A 23,251-nucleotide genomic window follows, 5' to 3' on the forward strand; every position below is an offset into this window, starting at 1 on the left:
CTCCCCTTCCTCCCCCAGGGTGGCCCTGTGGGTGGCCAAGCCCTCCCCTGGCGCCCCTCGCCCGTCTGCCCTTCCCCTCTCAACCGTCCCCCTCTGAACCCTTCCCCTCTCAACCCTGCCCCTCTGAACCCTTCCCCTCTCAACCCTGCCCCTCTGAACCCTTCCCCTCTCAACCCTGCCCCTCTCAGGCATTCCCCTCTCAGCCGTTCCGTTCTCAGCCCTTCGGTTCTCAGCCCTTCCCCTCTCAGCCCTTCCCCTCTCAGCCCTTCCCCTCTCAGCCCTGCCCCTCTCAACCCTGCCCCTCTCGGCCCCGCCCCCTCTCAGCCCCGCCCCCTCCTCCCCTGCATCGCATCCTGCCATCCCTAGGGGGCAGAGCAGGCTCCTTCCTTTTGTGCTTGGGAACAGTTGAAGCAGGGAGTCCCTGAGGGCCTCCTGGGAGAGGTAGGCCTCGTTTCTCCTCCTTGGTCGTCCTCGGTGGGGGGCCATGGCGCAGGTGTGGGGGGGGCCGAGGGGCTGGGGCCTGCGGTGCCCGGTTTCTCATCCATCGCCATCCTGGGGGGCGCTGGGCGTGTCTGGGGGCCGAGCCCCGGGAGGCCGCTTTTCTCACGCTTCCCCATCCTCGGTTGGGGGGAGCAATGGCAGGGGGTGTGGAGGAGGGGCAGAATGCAGCTAGGCCTCGTTTTTTGTCCTCCATCTTTGGGAGGGCCAAGGGGTGGGGGTGGGGGTGGGGGTCATAGCCCCTGTTGGCCTCGTGTCTCATCCTGCGCCATTCTTTGGGTTGAGGGAAGGCCAGTGGGCGGAGATCTGAGGGGAAGGACGTAGGCTGCTAGGCCTGGATTCTCAGCCTGCGCCATTCTCTGGGCGGGCCCACTGGCGCGGGGGTCAGGGCGGGAGTTTGGGGGGGCAGAACCCCGATAGGCCTCCTTTCACGTCCTGCTTCCTTGGGGTTCCGAACCGACCCCAGCAGCCCTGGTTTCTCATCTCTCTCCATGCCCTGGGTGGGGCAGATTCGGGGGCCTGGGGGGGCCAGAGCCCCGGTAGGCCTCGTGTCTCATCCTTCGCCGTATTTTGGGTGGCGGAGGGGGCCAATGGGCGAAGGTCTGTGGGGGGCAGAACCCAGTCGTCTGCACTTGTCATCCTTGGCCATCCTGTGGGGCGGGTGCAATGGGTAGCGGTCTGGGGGAGGCATTCCCCGGTAGGCGTCCTTCCTCACCCTTCTCCATGCTCTGGGGGCTAAGACGTGTGGAGTCTGGGGGGTGGAAGCCCCAAAGGCCGCTTGTGGGGGCCCTGAAGCCTGGATGGTTGTGTTTTCTCCCGTGACTGACTTCCAGGAGCCGCTGCCCCGGGCCCCTCGCGCCTGGCGAGGCCTCACCCAATGGCCATCTACCACCTTGGACAACCGGGAATGGGGTGGTGGGGGGGGGGGCAGTGTCTACAGGGCATTCTGCTGAGAGATAGTTAATGTAACCAGATGTTGTGCTATGAGGTTATTTTTCTTCAGTTGTTATGTAAATGAGCTTTCTCGAAGGGCTGAGGACTGCATTTAAGTGAATCGTGGAAAACTAGGTGGAAATGTTATTTACTGATTAATAAGGAAGGAGTTAAGAGACCCCTGGATCGCCCTAGTTCTTGAGGTGACGCTAGTGGCCCACAACTGGTCTGTTGCTGCACAGGAGGGGAGGCCCTAGCTGGTGTCCCTGTCTGGGGGCTTATCTCTCCCTCCCCCAACCTATCCCCAAGAGCTTGCTGCCAAGAGCCCCCTGAAATAGCCACGTTCCTGCTGGGACCTAAGACTGTGTAGGGGGCGCTGGGGAAGGCCCATCCTTCCAATGCCAGGGCAGGGAGAGATGGACTGATCGTCCTGCCACCAGACCTGATCCCCCATTCCTCTCGATCTGCCCAATCAAAGGCAGACAGAACATTGAAATGAGAATCAGGAGATCTGGGTTCTGACCCCTATGCAGAGATAAAAGAGACCTGTGAGATCAAGGATCGTGTTTATCCTCTAAGGGCCTCAGTTTCCCCTTGTAGAAAACGAATCACTGGGACTCAGTGTTCTCTGAGCGAACAAAGTGGTACCTTAGAACCCAAAGAACTGGGGACTGAGCAGTGTGATTAATGGGCATCGGGGAGCTGAACGTTTGGAATCACTGATGTCTTCTGAAGACATAGGTTTTCCCTTTCCTTACGAGAGGTCAGGTGGCATCCTCCAGCAGGATGTAAGCTCTCTGAGGGCCAGAAGGGTTTTCTTCCTCTCCGTGGCTTCCCTAGCCTAATTAGGCCAGTGCCTGCCACCGACAGAAGAGGCACCGTCCGCACGGAGAGGCGGCCAGGAGAGTGAGCACTCCCGGCCATTGGCCCCTCTGTGGCGCCTCACCCTGGGAAACACGCTAGGTCAGGGGAGCTCCCTCTCGTCACTCTCCTGGTTTGGCGGAAACCCCACTCGGTAACCCCCGTGTCTCTTTTTGTTCCAGGTTTGTCCAGGACCAAGACTTAGCTGGTGGAAGGCTCCAAAGGCAAGTGACCCATAGCAATTAAAGCCCAGATGCAGTGGGTGGCAAGACCCGGCCCAGGGCTGTTGGTGTCTGCAGCCATTCAGACTGCCCTGGCCAGGCCTTCCTCTTTTCCCTCCAGGTCCTAGCGAGCTCTCTGCTTTGTCGGGAGGCCCGAGGGACAGTCTCGGTGTGAGCCTAGCTCCCGTCTGGGCTCCTGTCTTGAAACCCCGTGCAGGGGCTTGTGCCTCTGAGCCTCTCTGACCAGGTTGGACCCTGCTCACTGCATCGGGGTGGCGGGGGTAGGGGGCGCTTAGTCAGCCTCTGAGCATCCAAGTGCAGGGGCCCGGATGAAAGGGATGGGGCCTTTCTGCAGAGAGGCAGGGTCTCCGTGACCACTGGCCTTGGCAGGTCTTCTTGGCCGCTTTTGGGTCATGTACGCCAGGGCCAGTCTGTTGAGGTCCATGTAGCCCTTGTTAGAATAAGCTTGTTTCTCACCCAAAGAGGAAGGGAATGCTAAATGGCCCTTAGGAGTGTCAAGTTAGGGAGCCTTGTTTCCAGCCTCACCTTTGTAAACATTGTCCATTCTCTTTATCCCTCTGGACTTAATGGCCACAAACCCAGGGAAGGAGAAAGGAAAGGGATCAAGCCTTTATTCTCACCTGCAACAGGCCAGACTCTGTGCTAAAGTGCTTTCCAGGTAAATAGCTCATTTGCTCTTTACCAAAACCCTGGGAGGTAGGTGCTATTCTCACTCCCATTTTACAGTGGAGCAAAGCGAGCCTGGTCTGGGGCAGCACAGCTCTCAAGTGCCTGAGGCCAGCTCTGGCCTAGGGTTTTCCCGGGGTTGAATGCTGGTGTTTTTGAAGGAAGAGATACCTCGTTTAACCAGGCAGTGACAAAATGGCCCTGCCTGTCCCTCTACACCTTTTCTTTCCCCAGCTGGGGATGTAAATGAAATTGGCTCATCTTTTGTCAGGTGATACCCACCATGCCCCGTTCAGTCCCCCACTGGAAACACCACCTTGTTCAAACCTGTTGCCTGCATTGAACACACCACGTAAATCTGCTGTCTGACCACACGCCCTGAAGCTGATCTCAGTGAAGAAATAGAGCATTTCCCCCCATTTGGTATCACCCCTTTCCATCCTCCCATCCCTGAGTACAAGCTCTCCTTTAAAACAGGTCAGTTTGGTCTCACAGCTCCACTGCCCCTATCCGTGGGTCACACCTTGTTCAGGCTACTAGCACTCAGGAGGCCCTGAGGCCAGGGGCCTCAACCTCCAGTACAAAGGTTTCCCTGAAGGCCCAGTTGACTGAGAAAAGCTCAAAGCAGCATTCTCTCCCTTGCAAGCTATTGTTTCTTCTGATCCGCATTTCCCAATTCCACATGAATGTGGTTTGGGCTTCCCCCACCTCAGGGCACTGTGTGGACTCTGCATCTCAGCAAATCTCTAAGATTCTAATTGCAGAGAAAGTGCCAGACTCCAGAGGGAGGAGTAAGGGGAGTTTTCTCACCTGGGAGCTCAGTAAGGCTAGGAGAGGACAGCTGCAGCCCCTAACCAGCCTGCCTGGAGAGGGGTCCCTTTCCTCATCTGAAAACGACCTCTTCGTCTCCTTTGGCCTCAGTTGCAGGAGATCAGGTCCTGCCTGCCCTTCCTCTGTGGCGGTGACGGCTGAGAAACTTCGTGTACTGTAGGCCATCTGGCCCTCTCCAGCCCAGTGGTTCTGCTTTCCACAGGAGAGAAGCTGAGGGGCTGGGGACCGTGGGGAGGGAGGACTCCCAGGCTAGGCTTTCTCCCCACCTCGTCCCACCTTGCTCCAGCTCTGATGGCTGTGGTGTGCCTTCCTGGGAAGAGGGTGAAAGAAATGTTGCTTGAAATGGCCACAAATGGAGGGGAGTTTGTAGGCCACAAGAGCTGGGCTTCCAGAAGACCAGGGCCAACGGATGTGGCGATGTCCTGGACGGCTTGAAGGAAGGCGATAGTTGAGAAGGAGGAAGAGAAAGGAGCAAGAGGTTGGACTTTCCAGCCATGGCTGGTGACCCAAGCTGGGGAGCCAGGCTGACAAGGGGTACATGGATAGACCCAAAGGCAGAGGAGATTTGTGGAGAGGACAGGCCACCGTTTCAGGCCTTAGGGTCAGCTGCTTTGATAGTCCTGGTACAGGTCGGGGAATGAGAATGGGTGAGGGGGGACAGAAGAAGCAAAGGGGACACAGGAGATCCGGCCTGGGCCAGGCTTGTTTGCTCCTTTCAGGGGCCCTCCTCAGTCTGCTTTCCCCCATCGTCCTCCCTCCTTTGGGGGGTTGCTGAAGGTTGCTCCTAGTGAGCCTAGGTGCCTACTGTCGTTCCCAGGGTCACGCAGCGGCATCCAAGAACGCCCGAGGCAGCAAGAGAAGCTGCCTTGCAGTGAGCGAAAATGAGTACGTGTTCTCGGTTGTCTAAGAAAAAGAAGGAGAAGGCTGCGAGTGTGGAGACCCAGGAGGTCAGAGAAGAGCATGAGGTGAGAGTTGAGGCTGAGGAGAGTGCAGGAGTGGAGAAGAAGGCGCCTTGTGGAGAAGTACCAGGCAGCTGCAGTGGTGCATCAGGTCCCAGTGGTAGCAGTGCCACCTCCGCTGTCCAGATTGGCTCGAGCGTCCAGATGGCATCCCCAGTGCAGATCAGCCCAGGTAGTCAGGTCGGCTCCAGCGTCGACCCTGGCACCATTGTCCAGGTGAAGTCCCGCGGCCGCGGGCGCCCCAGACGCCGTGGGCTCGGGGGCTCTGCCCTCACCAGGGGAGGCCTGCTGCACGAGCAGAGGCAGAGCAGCCCCCCTGACCTGACTGCCCTTGATGTCCAGATCAGTGAGCAGGAAGAGATCATCCCCCGTGGGCGAAGCCGAGGCCGCCCGCGTGGCAGCCGTGGGCGTGGTGTGCGTGGGCGCGGCAGCCGTGGGCGTGGGCGCGGCAGCCGTGGGCGTGGGCGCGGCAGCCGTGGGCGTGGGCGCGGCAGCCGTGGGCGAGGCCGCCCCCGTGGTGGAGGCAGCTCCCGGGGCCAAGCCTACCCCCATGGCCAACCCAGCCCCTACAGCCATGCTGGATCTCAGGCTCAAGCAGGGCCCAGTGATGAAGGCAGGCCAGATGACCAGGCCAGGCCCACTGACCAAGCTGGCCCCCGCTCAGCTCAGCCACCTGGGAGGCTCCCACGTGGCAAGAAAGACATGAGGAAATACGACGAGAGAGGCAGGCTGATCGTGAATGGAGAAGACCTCTGCGACTGCCTGCAGAGAATGTGCGTGGGCTGCTTCTACCCGTGCCCCGAGTGCCAGTCCACCAAGTGTGGGCCCACCTGCCGCTGCAACCGAGAGTGGGTTTACGAGGACATTACCGACGAGGGTGGAGAAGTCTTCAGCACCTTCCCGTTTTCCCATGCCAAGTAAGGGCCCGAGCCCCACCTGGCTCTCTGTGTCTCTGTGTCTCTGTGTCCGTGTGTCTCTTCTTCTTGGCCCAGCGTCACTGCCTGGACAAGGAGCTGGGTTGGCAATCTGCACTCCTGCGGGCTCCCTAGCCGCATTGCCGTGAGCACCCCACGACCTTGCCCACACGTTTCTCCCAGATGCCTTTACTCTGAGGCCACATGCAGCTGAAAAACACAAGGCCTTCCACCCGTATGCCCATCCTGCTGGAGATTTCCTACTGAAGTCTCTCCTAACGCTGGTGTTTGGAACTTGTCTTCCACAGAAGGTGCAGTGTCATTCCTACCCTGCCCCTCTTCCTGCCTCAGGTGTCCCTAGAGCCAGGCCAGAGTTCTTCTCCAGGTTCCTCCAAGTCTCTTTCGTTTTTCCGTTAATGCTAGATCACAAAGACAAAGACAAAATCTTCTCCGCCCCCCTCATGTATGCGTTGTCATGTCTGCACGGCCATGTATGTGTCTCTTCTATCTTGTGTCTGTGTTGTTTTGGTTTTGGTTCTGTGGTTCTAGAGTTGAACTCTGACAACTACCACTCGCCTCACTCCTTTTTTGTTCTCATCTTGTTGCAGGTATTAAAGGAGCCTGGATTCTCCTGGGACTCTCCTCAGAGTCTCTCTTCTGCAGCTTATGGAGTGGAAAAATATATACAAATATCTTTAAGAAAATTGCCATATCCCAGAGCAGAAGAATATATATTGTTAAAGTGAAAGCAGATGAAAAAGAATAAAAAAAAATTTGTGAAGTTAATTTATCGTTGCTTTCATTTGAGAACAGCAGGCAGGGAGGATGTACCTTCTCTGTCCCGGGCACTGGGCTGAACTGTGGGGAGCCAAGGGCAAAGCTCAAACAGTTCCTGCCCTCAAGCGGTTTCCTTTCAGCCCCTGCTGGCATCTGGCAGATGGAGAAGGGCGCTCTGGCGGTGATCCAGCCTGCCCAGCTGCACCTCTCTGTTCATTCCCCAGAAAGAGTGGTAGAGACTGCTAATCTCTCCCCAGGGCAACACACACACACACACAGAGACACACAGACACATACACACAGACACACACACACAGACACACAGACACACACACACAGACACACACACACAGACACACACACACAGACACACACAGACACACACACACACACACACACACACACACACACAGGACCAGAAGAGGATAAAGAAAGGAGGGGGAATTGGTATGCTGGCCAGGTTTGACACAGCAGCAAAACGGGATGGGGAAGGGCCTCAAGCCCTGTCTTGGGAAGATGGGACAGTGAGTCTGGAGAAGGGAAGACTTGGGCAGGCTGTGGCACCTGCTCACCCTCTTCACAGCAAGGGTGGGCAGCCCTCATTGGAGGGTGGCATGTGGGAAAGGAATGATCTTCCTTCCCTTTGACCCCAGAGGGCCACAAGCAGGCAGGATGGCTGGAAATTGCAGGGAGAATTTGACCTGGATGGGAATGAAAAGGGCTGTGTAGAAGCCTGAGGATTTCCTGCACACTGGATTTCAACCAGGTGGGACACAGGATTCATGCCTGTAGCCCATTTACTTTTAAGCCAGAGACACTACTTACACTCTCTCCTCGGTTGCTAAACACTTAAAGCTCTCCACACGTGCAATCCAACTTTATTAGTCAGGAAGCGACATGAACCACAGCAGTGTCTCTGCAGGAGCCAGCAACCTGCTTCCTAGGAGGTGGAGTAAGTATCTTATCTACTGGCAGTCACGGCAAGGTGCCCTCTCCCCAGACGGGGGTCGTGTGTCTCCTGCCGAAGTGAGGTCCAGCTAGTCTCCCTAACTCTGCACTGCCCCTGGGCAAACACTGGCTGCTCAGGGTTCTTTGACTCAGTTGGTCATAGGGAGGCATGAAAGGTTTTTGCCACCAGCAGGTGTATGAACCTAGAAGATGAGTCTTTCAGTGGCATGATTGGTGTGTTGGGTGGGGGAGACAGTGGGCTCGTGTAGTAGTCCATGGGGAGCACGCTGAGAAGATGCATAGTCACAGCAGGAATGGAGAGGAGGAGACATGCAAGATGTCTATCTAACTGGAATCAGTTAGAGAGAGTGGCCTCTTTCAATAGTTGCAAAATTATGAAACTGTTTACAATCTGGTATCGATTTGTGTGATTGCCTGCTGGTTGATTGTGCCAGGTGCTTCAACCCATGCCCCAGATTTAACTCTCAGAAATGTGGAATCAAGTGCTGCCGCAATCGCGAGTGGGTTTACAATAAGGCGGCATATGAATCTGGCGAGTTGATCGGTGACTTTCACTTTGCCTTTCCTAAATAGGGTCCTGGTGACACTTGCCTCCCTTCCTTTGGAGGGTTGAGCTGGCTCTTATTAAAGAGAATTTAAGGACGTGGGCAAAGAGTTGCCATGGTCCTAGTGACAACTGCTCATTCCATCATCAGCAAACAATATCCACCTCCAAATGATTCCATCTTTTCGGGTTTTGGTTTTTGTTTTTCCATAGAAAGGAGAATAAGTCATTAACCCCTTGTTATCTTTCCAATTTCAGTTATCACCTCAGCCAGGTCAGACGTGTCTTTAGATTTTGAGAAAAGAAAGGAGCCTGAGTCACTAAAGCCAGGAGTTAACTGTACTTCTTGTGGTCATTAGTGCTTGGTGGTTCAAAAAGACCAATTTAAGTGTTAACTGCTCCTGAAAGTGAGAATAAGATCCTATACACCAATTTGGGGCAGATGTTTGCTTGGGACAGTTTTACTTGCTGCTAGGTGGTTGTGTTTTGGATTCTTTCTCACTCCTCCACTCTAGTCTTTCACGTTCAGTTATAGTCCAGAAATTGTTAATCTATTCAGATGGCTGCATAACCAAAGTGCATAGGTATTGTTCGAGCAATAGCATTTAAAGACAAAAAAAAAGTCATTTTGAATTCAAAGCTTGTTTTTAATGTGAAAGAATTCCCTTCACTTCAGCAACCAAGCATGGCTCTAGACCACCATATCCAATGGCGTACAGCTGTGCAGGGAGGCACACCATTAGGGCCAAGGTAGGAAAGATACCCCAACAAGACGCCAAAAAGAGTCACAATCAGCCAGATGTGCCTGGAAATGAGTGAATAAAAAATAGGGGCCTTTCGATGTGGCAGTGGCTGCAGCCATGGGCCTGCAGTCAGGAAGACTTATCTTGCTGGATTCAAATTGGGCCCCAGATCCTTCCTAGCTGTGTGTCCTGGGCAAGTCACTTTACCTTGCTTGCGTCTCTTTTCTCATCTGTACAATGAGCTAGAGACCAAAATGTCAAACCACACCAGTATCTTTGCACAGGTTCCTTTGGATGTCTGCTGGACTTCCCACAATATGCAGTGCTCTCGCCTGCTGACACTTGCTGGTTAAGAATGGACAGTGGAGTTGACTTGTTGTGTGTGTGTATTGGAAAAAGGAAGTGATCACTATGACTTTAATTCTGGTAGACAACAGATGGAAGACGCATGTATGGTTTTTGAAAATTTTCTTCTTTTCTTTCCTCATGCTTCCCCTGCCCTCTTCTATTGTATCTGACCCCTCCCCCCATAACCTCAAGTTCCATGGAGGATACTCCCATCCTCTTGGGTCACTGTAGCACCCCCAGGGGTAGACTCACCATCTTAGGGGAGGGGATCTATGATCTCATTCCTGACCTTGATCCAGCCTCTCAACCTCCTGGGGCCTCAATTTTTTCCTCTGTAAATGGAGGCAGCTTTGCTAGATTACCTTCATCTTCCAGCCCTAACTCCACCTTGCCTATGCTGGGGCAGTGTAGCTCTTCCCGCTTTCCCTCCATGCCCCTGCCTTGCTGGGGGTGCCTCTCTGTCACGCCCCACTCCTCCCCTCTCTCTGCACCTTTCTGGACCCTTGCCTGCATCCTTTGTCCCTAGGGGCTAGAGCAGGCTCCTTCCTTTCTGTGCTTGGGAGTCTTGGAGGCTGGGTGTCAGTCAGAGAGTCCTGAGAGAAGAAGGCCTTGTTTCTCATCCATTCTTCCTCTAGGGGAACAAAGGCTGGGGGCCTGTGGGACAGGCAGAGTCCTGGTAATTCTCATTTTGTTTCCTCCGTATTTGAGTGGAAGGCCAATGACCAAAGGTCTTGGGAGCCTGGCCCAGGTAGGCCCAGGTGCTCATCCTTTTCCATCCTTCTTGTGGAGAGGAGAGGTGCAGGATCTGGGTTGAAATTTGGCTTCTGTGAGCAAGGGTCAGTCCTTGACCTCCCTGAGCCTCAGTTTCCTCCCCAGTGGGTGCTGTTGGTCCTCCCTTCTGGAAGAGGACCATGACAGCAGGGAGGTGACGCCACGACTTACAAGGGAATTGGATTTAAGTGAGGGAGGCCCCCAGCCTCACTTCTTCCTAGAGCCATCTGGGTCGAGTGGGGAGAGGTACATCACGAACACTGAAGATGGCCCCCATAGTGCCTTGGACACAGCAGGCACTCTGTGATTGTCCGTGATTCTGACTCTAATTCAAGCTGAGCTCCTCCAGAAGACCCCCTCCCCCAGGGATCCCAAAGTCTCCTTCCTTCACCCCTGCTGGCCCCCTTTCCTTGCTCCCAGACCTTCCATGGAGGGGAGGGCTTTGCCCACTCCACCCCTGCTGTAAAGGGTGTCCTGATCACAAAGCACTGGTCTGGCCCCAGCTGCACGTTGGTGAGCACTACTTATTGATCAGTTCATGGACTGGCTTCCCGATCTCCTCCCCACAACGGCCCTTTACTGGCAGGGACCCTGGGGCAAACACCTACGAGGGTTACAGTTTAGGGCTGGACTCGAACTCTGCACCTCCTACCCTGCCCCGCCCCCTTACCACCGCCCATGCCACCCCCTCAGTAACGCGGCGCCTGCGCCCTGGGTTTTCCCGCCCAGAGCCTGGGAGTCTGGCAAGCCTCTGGTTGGGCTCCTAATCTGGGAAGTGCGGGACACCACTGGGCCTCAGCTGCCACTTGGGTAAGATGGGGTCTACCAATCCCAGGGCCCCCTGGGCTCCTCCCGGGGCTCAGTTTCCCCACGTGTAAGGGGGGTGGAGGTAGGGAGGCTGCCAAAAGGGGCCCTGGAGAATGCTGGCATCCATGCCCCACCTCTGGGACGCTAAGCCAGCGCCTCCCTTGCCTGTAAAAGGCGCCTGTGGGAGGCCCCTTCCAGGCCCCAACCCCATCTTGTGCCTGTTGGGGGCAGAGCAGCACCTCGAGCTCCCCTTCCTCCCCCAGGGTGCCCCTGTGGGTGGCCAAGCCCTCCCCTGGCCTCCCCTCCCCCCTGCCCCCTCCCCCTCTCTGCCCCGCCCCCTCTTCTCCCCGCCCCTCTCATCTCCGCCCCCTCTCCTCCCTTCCCTTGCATCCTGCCATCGCTAGGGGGCACAGCAGGCTCCTTCCTTTCTGTGCTCGTGAGAGCTCGAGGCAGAGAGTCTCTCAGGTCCTCCTGGCAGAGGTAGGCCGCGTTTCTCATCCTTCACCATCCTCGGGGGGGTAATGGGAGTGGTACTAGGGGGGCTGAGAGCCGGGGGTCGAGGGGGGCCTCGTTTCTCATCCTTCCCGTCCTGGGGGGTGGCAGTTGGGCTCGGGTGGCGGAGCCGCTGTAGGCCTCATGTCTCGTCCTCCATCTTTTGGTGTCAGGGCATGTGGACGGACTTCCGGGGGAGAGGCAGAGCCCCAGATGGCCGCTTTTCCCGTCCTTTGTCATTCTTCAGGGGACAATGGGATGTGTAGTGGGGGAGCAGAGGGTTGGGGGTCTCAGGAGGGCCCCGTTTTTCATCCTTCGCGTCCTGGGGGGTGGCAGTTGGGTTCGGGTGGCGGAGCCGCTGTAGGCCTCATGTCTCGTCCTCCATCTTTTGGTGGCAGGGCCAGCGGGCGGACTTCCGGGGGAGAGGCAGAGCCCCAGATGGCCGCTTTTCCTGTCCTTTGTCATTCTTCAGAGGACAATGGGATGTGTAGTGGGGGAGCAGAGGGTTGGGGGTCTCAGGAGGGCCCCGTTTCTCATCCTTCGCGTCCTGGGGGGTGGCAGTTGGGCTCGGGTGGTGGAGCCGCTGTAGGCCTCATGTCTCGTCCTCCATCTTTTGGTGGCAGGGCCAGCGGGCGGACTTCCGGGGGAGAGGCAGAGCCCCAGATGGCCGCTTTTCCCGTCCTTTGTCATTCTTCAGGGGACAATGGGATATGTAGTGGGGGAGCAGAGGGTTGGGGGTCTCAGGAGGGCCCCGTTTTTCATCCTTCGCGTCCTGGGGGGTGGCAGTTGGGTTCGGGTGGCGGAGCCGCTGTAGGCCTCATGTCTCGTCCTCCATCTTTTGGTGGCAGGGCCAGCGGGCGGACTTCCGGGGGAGAGGCAGAGCCCCAGATGGCCGCTTTTCCCATCGTTTGCCCTCCTTTGCAGGGGGCACAGTGGGCGGGGTACACTGGGGGAAGTTGGGGGTGGGGATCTGCGTGGGGGCGAGCCTGGTTGGCCTCGTTTCTGAGCCTTGGCCAGCCTCTGGGTTATGGGGTTCGATGGGCGGAGGTCTGTGGGGAGGGCAAGGCCGAGGTTGCCCTTCTTTCTGATCCGTGCCGATCCTGTGGCGGGGCGAGGCTTGGGATTCAGGGGAAGACGGAGCCCTGCAATTTCTAGATTTCTCATTCTGCATCTTTTGGTGGGGGTGCCAAGGGCCGTGGGTATGGGGGGGCAGAGTCCAGGTAGGCCTGGCTTCTCTTCCTTCGCCATTGTTTGCGGGGGGCAAAGGACGAGGTCTGGGGGGGGGGGACGAGCCCCAGAGGGAGCTTCTGGAGCCCTAAAGCCTCCCTGGCTGTGTTTTCTCCCAGCCCTGAGTGTGAGCTGCCCCCGTGGGTCCCTCAGACCTGGCAAGGCCTTTACCGCGTGAACAACTAGACCCTCACCCTACCAGGAAGAATGGGGAGGGGGTTTTCTACAGGGGTTCATATATGTATGGTGTAATATGTCATTGTTATCTGATGAGGGAATTTTGTTCCGAGGTGTTTCATGGAGACATAAGTCTAGAAGTCATTAATTAATGAATTGCCTGAAGATAATTAAATAAGTCAAGTGGCAGACCACATGGTGAACCAGAGGAGAGGTGGGTGGTCTTGATGAACATCCCCCTGGATGGCCACACTACCAGCCCCCACCAGGTGTCCAGAAGAGGGTCCCTGTGTCCAGGGCAGGACTTGGCCATTTTTAAAAATTGAAGCACCCCCTGGCAGAGATCCTCCTTATCCTTCAGGCCTCTGCCACCTCCCGATTCACTGCTTACATGGCATCCTGTTGAGAAACCAGGGGATGAGTGGGCCAAGCATCCAGCCCTGGAGGTGGGCCATGGCTTGGATGCAGGTGAATGAGGGAGATTTCCGGGCCTACAAAGAGGGGGCTGCCTGAATACAGAAGGCAAAGCTGCACCAACTTGCAGGAAACGTCACCCATACAACCAAGTCTACTTACTTGCTCCTAGGTTGTGTCTCCTGTATTTGCGTTACTCAGGCAAAATTCTCTTTGGTACCCAGGTGCTGGTGAAATCCTCTTTCTCCTTTCCACTCAGAGAGGCCTCTTTCTGGATCATCGCCTCAACATCAAGTGGCTGCCCCTTCTGGGAGTCTAACAGTGAAGCAGCAGCACCCCAGTGACTCCTGACTGGCCTCAGTAAGTTGCACTTCCTTGACCCCTAACCCCTCACTACAAAAACCCCAATGTATTTTTAATAATTTTTTTGTCTTCAGTTCTCTGCAATCACTTCCATACATCTGATAGTTTTACCTTCCATCCTCCACTTTCCTCCTTGCTTCCCCTCCCTCTCCCCCCTTCCCTTTATGGCATACCATCGTATATAGATCCTACACACAGATTCTTGTTGAATACATTTTCATCTTAGTCATGTTGAGTGGAACAATGAAAGTGAATTGGAGAAGCATGAAAAGAAAACAAGGCACAAGAGACAATGGCCTGCTTCCTTCAGCATTTTGCCTCGAGTCCATTGGACTCCTTGCATTGCCGTGAATTGTCAAGTCTTCCAGAAAAATTCCTCGCACACAGTGATTGTCGCTGTGTACAAAGTTCTCCTGGTTCTGCTCAATTCACTCACCATCAGATCACAGAAGTCTTTCCAGGCCTCTCTGATGTCTTCCTGTTCATCTTTTCTTAGAGCGCAGTAGTATTCCATTACTTTCAAAAAGCACAAGCTGTTCTGCCATTCCCCAAAGGATGAGCATTCCCTCCATTTTGAGTTCTTGGCCACCAGACAGAGAGCTGCTTTAAATATTTTGGTACATGTGGGATCCTTTCTCATTTTCGTGGTGTTTTTGGGACACAGTCCTGGAAGCGATATTGCTGGATCATAGGGTATACCCATTTTTGTAGCCCTTTGATCATAGTTCCAGATGGCTCTCCAGAACGGTTGTATCAACTCACAGCTCCACCAACAATGAATTGGTGTTCCGACCATCCCACATCTTCTCCAACATTTATCATGTTCCTGTTTTGTCATGTTAGCCAATCTGATAGGTGTGATGTGGGGCCTCATAGTAGTTTTGTTTTGTGCATCTCTCATCAATAGTGATTTACAGCATTTTTCCCATGACTATACCTACCTTTAATTTCTTACTTTGCAAGCTGCTTGTTCTTATCATTTGACCACTACTCAGTTGGGCAGTGACTTGGATTCTTGTACATTTTATTCAGTTCGCTATATATTTTTGGAATGAGGCCTTTGTTACAGACACGAGTTGCAAAAGTTCTTTCCCAGTTTTCTGCTTCCCTCCTAATCTTGGTTGCGTTGGGTTTGCTTGCGCAAAAACTTTTCAATTTGATGTAATGAGAATGACGCAGTTTTCACTTCATAATGTTCTCTGTCTCTTGTTTGGACAGAAATGTCTCCATTCTCCATAAATCTGACAAATCCAGTGTTCCTTGTTCCCCTTGTTGGTTTATAGCATCACTCTTTATAGCTCCATCATGTATCCATTTGTGCTTTGTTCTTGTGTACATCCAGTTTCCGCCACACTTATCCAGGTTGTGCTGCAGTTTTTGTCAAACAGTGAGCCCTTGTCCCAGAAGCAGAGGTTCTTGGGTTGATCAAGCAGTAGGTTGTTATATTCATTGATTACTGTGCCTTGAATACCTAACATATTCCACTAGTCTGCCCCTCTATTTCTTACCCAGTACCAAGTAGTTTTGATGATTGCTGCTTTTAATGCAATTTGAGACCTCCTAGTGCTTGGCCACCATCCTTGCCATTTACATCCATTAGCTCCCTTGATATTCTGGGCCTTTGGTTCTTCCACATATATTTTGAGATTATTTTTTGTATGTAGCTCTAGAAAATAATTATCTGGTAGTTTGATTGGTATGGCAATGAACAGGTCAATTCATTTAGGTAGGATTATTTTTATTTTATTAGCTTGGCCTACTCACGAGCAACTGATGTTTTTCCACTTACTTAGATCTGACTTCATTTGTGTGAAATGCTTTTTGTCATTGTGTTCATATAGTCACTGAATTTGCTTTGGCAGGTAGACTCCCAGGCATCGTATAGTGTCCACCGTAACTTTAAATGAGATTTCCTTTCCTAGTTCTTGCTGTTCGGCTTTGTTAGTATTATATAGAAATGCAGATGATTTATGTGAGTTTATTTTGTAACCTACAAGTTGACTAAAGTTGTTTCTTATTTCAAGTAGTTTTTCCCTTGATTCTCTGGGGTTCTCTAAGCATATCATCATATCACCTGCAAAGAGTGATAACTTAGTTTCCTCTTTGCCTGTTCTTATACCTTTAATTTCTTTTTCTCCTCTTAATGGTAAAGATAATATTTCTAGTACCATCCTTGTTTCACCCCTGATCTTACTGGAAATGCATTCACCGTATCCCCATTACATATAATGCTAGAGCAGGCTCCTTCCTTTCTCTGCTTGGACGACTAACAGGTTAAGTGTCATTCAGGGAGTCCTGAGAGAAGAAGGCCTTGTTTCTCATCCATTTCTCCTCTGGGGGAACAAAGGCTGGGGGTCTGTGGGACAGGCAGAATCCTGGTCGTTCTCATTTTCATTCTTCCACATTTGGGTGGAAGGCCAGTGACCAAAGGTCTTGGGAGCCTGGCCCAGGTAGGCCTAGGTGCTCATCCTTTTCCATCCTTCTTGTGGAGAGGAGAGGGACGGGGGTCTGGGGAAGGGGCAGAGCTCTGGAAAGAGCCTCAGGTAAACTGAAGGCAATATTATTGTGCTTCATCTGGGGACTCAGTTCCGATCAGCCCCTTGGCCACCTGGGAATGTCCAGGGCAGCTGTCTACAGGGCATTCACTAAAGGCCATGTGATGTCATAGGATGTCATTTACATGTTATGCCTTACGGACTGACACATAAATAATGCATACTTGATGAAGGGGCCAAAGGCTTTGAGCTTGGGTGATTGGTGGAGATCCAGGATGGGAAGGTGAGGAACAGGGGCTTGAATGGCCTAAAAGAGTGTCAGCCCCGTGGTCAGTGCCTAATGCAGCAGGTGCACCCAGTATGTTTCCCAGCGATGCCAGGGAACTGGCAAGCAGGCTGGACAGACTGGCTCCTGGGCTTCTCTCTAGAGGTGCAGGATCTGGGATGAAATTTGGCTTCTGTGAGCAAGGGCCAGTCCTTCCCCTCCCTGGGCCTCAGTGTTGTCCCCTGTAAAAGGAGGCAGCTTTCCTAGATGACTGTGGGAGGTCCTTTGAGTCCCCAAATCCATCTTTCCCCTAGGGCCTGGGAGAAGAGCAGTGCTCCCCTCCCTCCCTGGAGTTGACTCTCTGGCCCCTCCTTCTCCTGTCTGCCCCTCCCCCTCTCCTCCCCTCCATTACATCCTGCTACCCCTAGAGGGCAGTGCAGGCTTCTTCCTTTCTGTGCTTGGGAAAGCTCGAGACAGGGAGTCTGTGAGGGGCTCCTGCAGAGGTAGGCCTCGTTTCTCATCCTTTGCCATTCTCTGTGGGAGGGGCAATGAGGGAGATCTGAGAGGGCATAACCACAATAGGGTTCATTTCTCATCCTTTTCCATTCTTTAGATGGTAGGGGCCAATGGGTGGGGCTCTGGGGAGACAGAGCTCTGAAGGCACCTTCTGGGGCCTTTGAAGCCTGTGTGATTGTGTTTTATCCCAGGCCTGAGTTCAAGGAGCCTCTCTCTGGCTCAGGCCTCTGGAAGGCCTCACCCAAGGGCCATCTACCCCCTTGGCCAGCCAGGAATGGGGGTGGGGGCATGTGTCTACAGGGCATTCAGCACAGAGTGATCTAATGTAAGAAAATGATGTGTTATGTGGTTATTATTTTATTTACTTATTATGTAAATGGTCTTTCACAAAGGCCTGGGGCTCTGCATTTAGGGGAATCATGAAAACTAGGTGGAAATGTAATTTACTGATTAATAAGAAAGGAGTTAAGAGACCCCTGGCTCATCCTAGGTCCTGGGGAGAGGGAAGTGGCCCACATCTGAGGTACATGACCTCTTGTCTATTGCTGGACAGGAGGGGAGGCCCTACCTGGTGTCCCTGCCTGGGGACTTATTCCTCCCTCCCACAGTCTATCCCCATTGGCTTGCTGCCAAGAGCCCCCTAAAATGGCCATGTTCCTGCTGGGCCCTTAAACTGCATAGGGGGCCACTGAGAGGGTCCATCCTTTCAGGGACAGGATAGGAAGAGATAGGCTGATCATCCTGCCACTGGACCTAATCCCCGCCCCCACTCCCCCCATGCTCTCCACCTGCCCAATCAAAGACAGAACATTGAACTGAGAATCAGGACATCTGGGTTCTGACCCCTGTCCAGACATGAAAGAAACGTGTGAAATCAAGGAGAGTGTTTAGCCTCTAAGGGCCTCAGACATAGGTTTTCCCTTTCCTCACATGAGGGCAGGTGGTATCCCCCAGCAGCATGTAAGCTCCCTAAGGGCCAGAAGGGTTTTGTTGTTCGCTTTGGCTCTCTTGGCACCATCCACATGTGGACTCTGCCAGGAGAGTGAGCACTCCTGGCCCCTCTGTGGAGTCTCACCCTGGGAAACACACTAGGTCAGGGGAGCTCCTTCTGGTGACTCTCCTGGTTTGGCAGAAACCCCATTCATTAACTCCCATGTCTCTTTTTGTTCCAGGTTTGTCCAGGACAAAGACTTAGCTGGAGGAAAACTCTAAAGGCAAGTTACCCATAACAAATAAAGCCCAGATGCAGTGGGTGGCAAGATCCAGGCCCAGGGCTGTTAGTATCTGCAGCCATTCAGCTCACTGCCCTAGCCAGGTCTTCCTCTTCTCCCTCCCACCCCTAGAGAGCTCTCTGTTTTGTAGGGAGTTCTCTGGGACATTCCCAGTGTGAGCCCAACTCCATTATGGGCTTCCGTCCTGGAGCCTCAGGCAAGGGCTTCTGTCTCTGAGTCTCCCTGCCCAAGGCTGCCCCAGCTCACTGCCTCGGGGAGGGGGAGAGATTGGGGGATCATTCAGCATCTGAGGATTCTGAGTGCAGGGGCCCAGATGAAAGGGGTAGGGCCTTTCTGCAGAGAGGGAGGGTCTCCATGACCATTGGCCCTGGCAGGCCTTCTTCGCCTTTTTGGGATCATGTACCCCAGGGACAGTCTGTTGAGGTCCATGTAGCCCTTGTCAGAATAAGCTTGTTTCTCACTCAAAGAGGAAGGAAATGTTAAATTGCCCTTAGGAGTGTCCAGTTAGGGAGCCTTGCTTCCAGCCTCCCCTTGGCACACATTTTCACTTCTCTTAATTCCTGTGGACTTAATCACCATAAATCTAGGGAAGGAGAAAGGAAAGGGTACAGGCCTTTATTCCCACTTGCAATGGGCCAGGCTCTGTGCTAAAGTGCTTTCCAAATAAATAGCTCATTTGATCTTTTCCACAACCCTGGGAGGCAGGTGCTATTCTCATGCCCATTTTACAGCTGAGCAAACTGAGGCTGGTCCAGGGTAGCACAGCTAGGAAGTCCCTGAGGCCAGCTCTGACCTCCCGTCTTCCTTGCGTTAAATTGCTCCTGTTTTTGAAGGCACAGATATCTTGTTTAACAGCAGTGACAAAATGGCCCTGCCTGTCCCTCTACACCTTTTCTTTCCCCAGCTGGGGATGTAAATGACATTTGCTCATCTTTTGTCAGGTGATACCCACCATGCCCCCTTCACTCCCCCACTGGAAACACCGCCTTGTTCAAACCTATTGTCTGCATTGAACACACCATGTAAATCTGCTGTCTGACCACATGCACTTAAGTTAATTTCAGTGAAGAAATAGACCATTTCCCCCATTTGTTATCACCCCTTTCCATCCTCCCATCCCCGAGTACAAGCTCTCCTTTAAAACACATCAGTTTGGTCTGGCAGATCCACTGCACCTATCAGTGGGTCACACCTTGTTCAGGCTACTAGCTCTCAGGAGGCCCTGAGGCCAGGGGCCTCAACCTCCAATACAAAGGTTTCCCTGAAGGCCCAATTGCCTGAGAAAAGCTCAAAGGAGCATTCTCTCCCTTGCAGACTATTGTTTCTTCTGATCAGCATTTCCCAAAGTACAGAGAAAGTGCCAGACTCCAGAGGGAGGAGTAAGGGGAGTTTTCTCACCTGGGAGCTCAGTAAGGCTAGGAGATGACAGCTCTAGTCCCTAACCAGCCTGCCTGGAGAGTGGCCCTTGTTTAATGGGAAAACTGCCCTTCATCTCCTTTGACCTCTGTTCCTGAAGACTGGGTCCTGCCTGCCCTACCTCTGTGGCAGGGATGGCTCAGCATCTTCATGCACTGGAGCTCATCTTCCCCTCTCCAGCCCAGTGGTTCTGCTTTCCACAGGAAAGAAGCCAAAGGGCTGGAGATGGAGTTGGGAGGCTCCCAGAGTCGCCTTTCTCCTCACCTCCTCCCACCTTGCTCCAGCTCTGATGGCTGGGGTTTCCCTTACTGTGAATGGGGTGAAAGAAATGGTACTTGAAATGGTCACAGATGGAGGGGAGTTTGTCAGTCAAGGAGCTCAGCTTCCAGAAGACCAGTACCAGTGAGTCAAGCCTGGAAGGCTTAGAGTAAGGTGAAGGTTGAGGAGGAGGAGAAACGAGCAGTAGGCTGGCCTTTCCAGACATGCCTGGGAGATTGGGTGGCCCACACTGGAGAGCCAGGGCCACAAGGGGATAGATACACACAAAGGAAGAGTTGATCTGTGGAGAGGATAGGCCACCCTCTCAGACCTTACTGTCAGCTGCTTTGATGGTCCTGGTACAAGTGGGAGAATGAGAATTGGGAAGGGGGGAAACAAAATGCAAAGGGGAAAGAGGAGATATGACCTGAGCCAGACTTAGCTCCTCCTTTCAGGTGACCTCCTCAATCTGGTTTCCCCCATCCTACTTTTCCCTCATTTGGGGAGGTGCTCAAGGAACTCCCTGTTTGCAGAGGCCTAGCTGAGGCTCCATACCTAGCCAGTACCCTTGTCCCATGTACTTTCTCGGTCCCTGAATCTAATGTCCCTCCACGCTAGTGTACATAACCTGGCTTCTAGTGACCCTATGTGCCTACTGTCCTTCCTAAGGTATACCGCAGCCACTTCCAAGAGTGCTTGAGGCAGCAAGAGAAGCTACCTTCCAGAGACGGAAAATGAGCACCTGTTCTCCGTTGTCTAAGAAAAAGGACAAGGTTGTGAGTAAATCAGTTCACCCCATGAAGAAGCAGGTCGAGATGGAGGTGGTCGAAGATGAGCATCAGGTGACAATTGAGGCTGAGAAGAAGGCAAGAGCCCAGAAGAAGAAGCTGACTGCTGGGGAGAAAAAAGGCAAGGATGGTGCTGCAGCAGGGGCCCGTGGTGGTACTGGCGACTGTGGCAGAGATGGTGACCGTGGCCGAGGTGCTGGCCTCAGAGGACGTGGTGGCCGTGGCAGAGGTGTTAGCCACAGTAGAAGTGGTGGCCGCGGTGGAGCTGCTGGCCGGGGCCGAGGTAGTGGCCGTGGCCAAGGAGGGGCCCGTGGCCGAGGTGGTTCCCGTGGCCGAGCTCGCCCCTGGGGCCTTGTTGACCAAGCCACGCCCTGTAACCAATCCGGGCCCTATGACCAAGTTGGGACCGACGACCAAGCCAAGCCCGATGACCAAGTTGAGACCTATGACCAAGCCAAGCCCGATGACCAAGTTGGACCCGATGACCAAGTTGGGCTCAATGACCAAGCCAAGCCCGATGACCAAGTTGGGCCTGATGACCAAGCCAGGTCTGATGATCAAGCCAGGCCTGATGACCAAGCCAAACCTGATGACCAAGTTGGGCCCTCTGACCAAGCCAGGCCTGATGACCAAGCCAGGCCTGATGACCAAGCCAAACCTGATGACCAAGTTGGGCCCTCTGACCAAGCCAAGCCCGATGACCAAGTTGGGCCCGATGACCAAGCTGGGCCTCATGACCAAGCTGGCCCCCACTCAGCTCAACCACTTTTGAGGGTCCCACGTGGCTGGAGAGGCATGAGGAGATACGACGAGAAAGGCAGGCTGAATATGAATGGAGAAGATCTCTGTAACTGCCTGAAGAAAGAGTGTGTGGGCTGCTTCTATCCGTGCTCCCAGTGCCAGTCCACCAAGTGTGGGCCCACCTGCCGCACCAATTGGATGTGGGTTTACGAGGCCATTCTGAACGAGAGTAGAATAGTGGTCAACTCCTTCCCGTATCCCCTACATAAGTAAGGGCCCAAGCCCCCCCTGGCTGTCTGTGTCTCTGTGCCTGTGTCTCTGTGTCTGTGTGTCCATGTGACTCTTCTTCTTGGTTCAGCATCACTGCCTGGACAAGGAGCTGGGTTGGCAATCTGCGCACCTGCTGCTCCCTAGCAGCATTGCCATGAGCACCCCACGAGGTTGCCCACCTGCTTCTCTCAGATGCCTTTACTCTGAGGCCAGAAGCAGGTAAAGAGGGAGCTAAAAGGCAGGGCTTCCACCCGTAGGGCATCCCGCTGGAGATTTCCTACTGAATTCTCTCCTAACGCTGATGTTTGGAACTTGAGAATTGTCTTCCACAGAAGGTGCAATGTCATTCCTACCCTGCCCCTCTTCCTGCCTCAGGTGTCCCTAGAGCCAGGCCAGAATTCTTCTCCAGGTTCCTCCAAGTCTCTTTCATTTTTCCATTAATGCTAGATGACAAAGAACAAAGACAAAATCTCTCCCCCACCTCTCATGTATGTGTTGTCATGTCTACAAGACCATGTACGTGTCTGTTCTATCTTGTGTCTGTGTTGTTTGGGTTTTGGTTCTGGGGTTCTAGAGTTGGACTCTGACAACTACCACCGCCTAACTCCTTTTTTGCTTTCATCTTGTTGCAGGTATTAAAGGAGCCTGGATTCTCCTGGGACTCTCCTCAGAGTCTCTCTTCTGCAGCTTATGAAGTGGAAAAATATATACCTATATCTTTAAAAATTATGAGATTCCACAGCAGAAGAATATATATTGTTAAAGTGAAAGCAGATGCAAAAGAATAAAAAAAATTTGTGAAGTTAATTTATCGTTGCTTTTATTTGAGAACATAAGGCAGGGAGGATGCACCTTCTCTGTGCCAGGCACTGGGGTATACGCTGGGGAGCCAAGGGCAAAGCTCAAACAGTCCCTGCCCTCAGGGAGTTTCCTTTCAGCCCCTGTTGGCACCTGGTAGAAGGAGAAGGACGCTCTGGCAGTGATCCAGCATGCCCAGCTATACGTCTCTGTTTATTTTCCAGAAAGAGTGGTAGAGACTGCTAGGCTCTCCTGAGGACAACATTCACCCCCCCCCCCCCACACACACACACATTAACACAGACAAAGAGGGATGAGGGAGAGGAATGGGAGCAAAGATCCATAGGGCACAGAAGAGGGATAAAGAAGGGAGGGGGGTTGGTGAGCTGGTCAGGTTCCATACGGGAACAAAACAGGATGGGGAAGGGCCTGTGTTGGAAAGATGGGACAGTGAGTCTGGAGAAGGGAAGACTTGGGCAAGCAGTGGGACCTACTCATCCTCTTCCCAGCAACTATGGGCAGCCCTCACTGGAAGGTGGCATGTGGGAAAGGAATGACCCTTCTTCCCTTTGACCCTAAAGTGTCAGAAGCAGGCGGGATGACTGGAAATATCAGGGGGACTGTGGTCTGGATGGGAGTGGAAAGGGCTGTCCTGGACCCTGGGGACTTCCTGCACACTGGAGGTTTTCAAGCAAAGTGGGACACCTGATTCATGCCCGTAGCCCATTTACTTTTAAGGCAGAGACACTGCTTGCACTCTGTCCTCCATTACTAAACACTGAAAGCTCTCCACACGTGCAGTCCAGCTTTATTAGTCAGGAAGCAACATGAACCAGAGCAGTGTCTCCAAAGGAGCCAGCAACTTGCTCCCTAGAAGGCGCAGTAAGTATCTTATCTACTGGTAGTCGCAGCAAGGTGCCCTCTCCCCAGACGGGG

General features: G+C 53.5%; 2 protein-coding genes across 3 annotated transcripts; both read left to right on the forward strand.

The window, feature by feature from the left end:
- Window positions 1-345: 345 nt before the first annotated feature.
- Window positions 346-6,690, forward strand: LOC140515355 (uncharacterized). Its single transcript, XM_072626021.1, has 4 exons — window positions 346-441; window positions 2,475-2,516; window positions 4,849-5,907; window positions 6,513-6,690. Exons 3-4 carry the CDS (start codon window positions 4,913-4,915, stop codon window positions 6,517-6,519), a joined length of 1,002 nt encoding a protein of 333 aa, XP_072482122.1. The 5' UTR covers window positions 346-441; window positions 2,475-2,516; window positions 4,849-4,912; the 3' UTR covers window positions 6,520-6,690.
- A 4,566-nt stretch (window positions 6,691-11,256) lies between these two features.
- Window positions 11,257-22,324, forward strand: LOC140516153 (uncharacterized). Of its 2 annotated transcripts, XM_072627127.1 has the most exons (5): window positions 11,257-11,343; window positions 13,398-13,533; window positions 17,985-18,026; window positions 20,388-21,516; window positions 22,150-22,324. In XM_072627127.1, the coding sequence occupies exons 4-5, from the start codon at window positions 20,453-20,455 to the stop codon at window positions 22,154-22,156; spliced, it is 1,071 nt and encodes a 356-aa protein (XP_072483228.1). In that variant the 5' UTR covers window positions 11,257-11,343; window positions 13,398-13,533; window positions 17,985-18,026; window positions 20,388-20,452; the 3' UTR covers window positions 22,157-22,324. The 2 variants fall into 2 exon arrangements, with proteins under 2 accessions (XP_072483228.1, XP_072483227.1); XM_072627126.1 differs by lacking the exons at window positions 11,257-11,343; window positions 13,398-13,533 and adding an exon at window positions 16,733-16,799.
- Window positions 22,325-23,251: the final 927 nt, after the last annotated feature.

The sequence above is a fragment of the Notamacropus eugenii genome, chromosome X (assembly GCF_028372415.1).
Source record: "Notamacropus eugenii isolate mMacEug1 chromosome X, mMacEug1.pri_v2, whole genome shotgun sequence".
Classification (NCBI taxonomy): Eukaryota; Metazoa; Chordata; class Mammalia; order Diprotodontia; family Macropodidae; genus Notamacropus; species Notamacropus eugenii.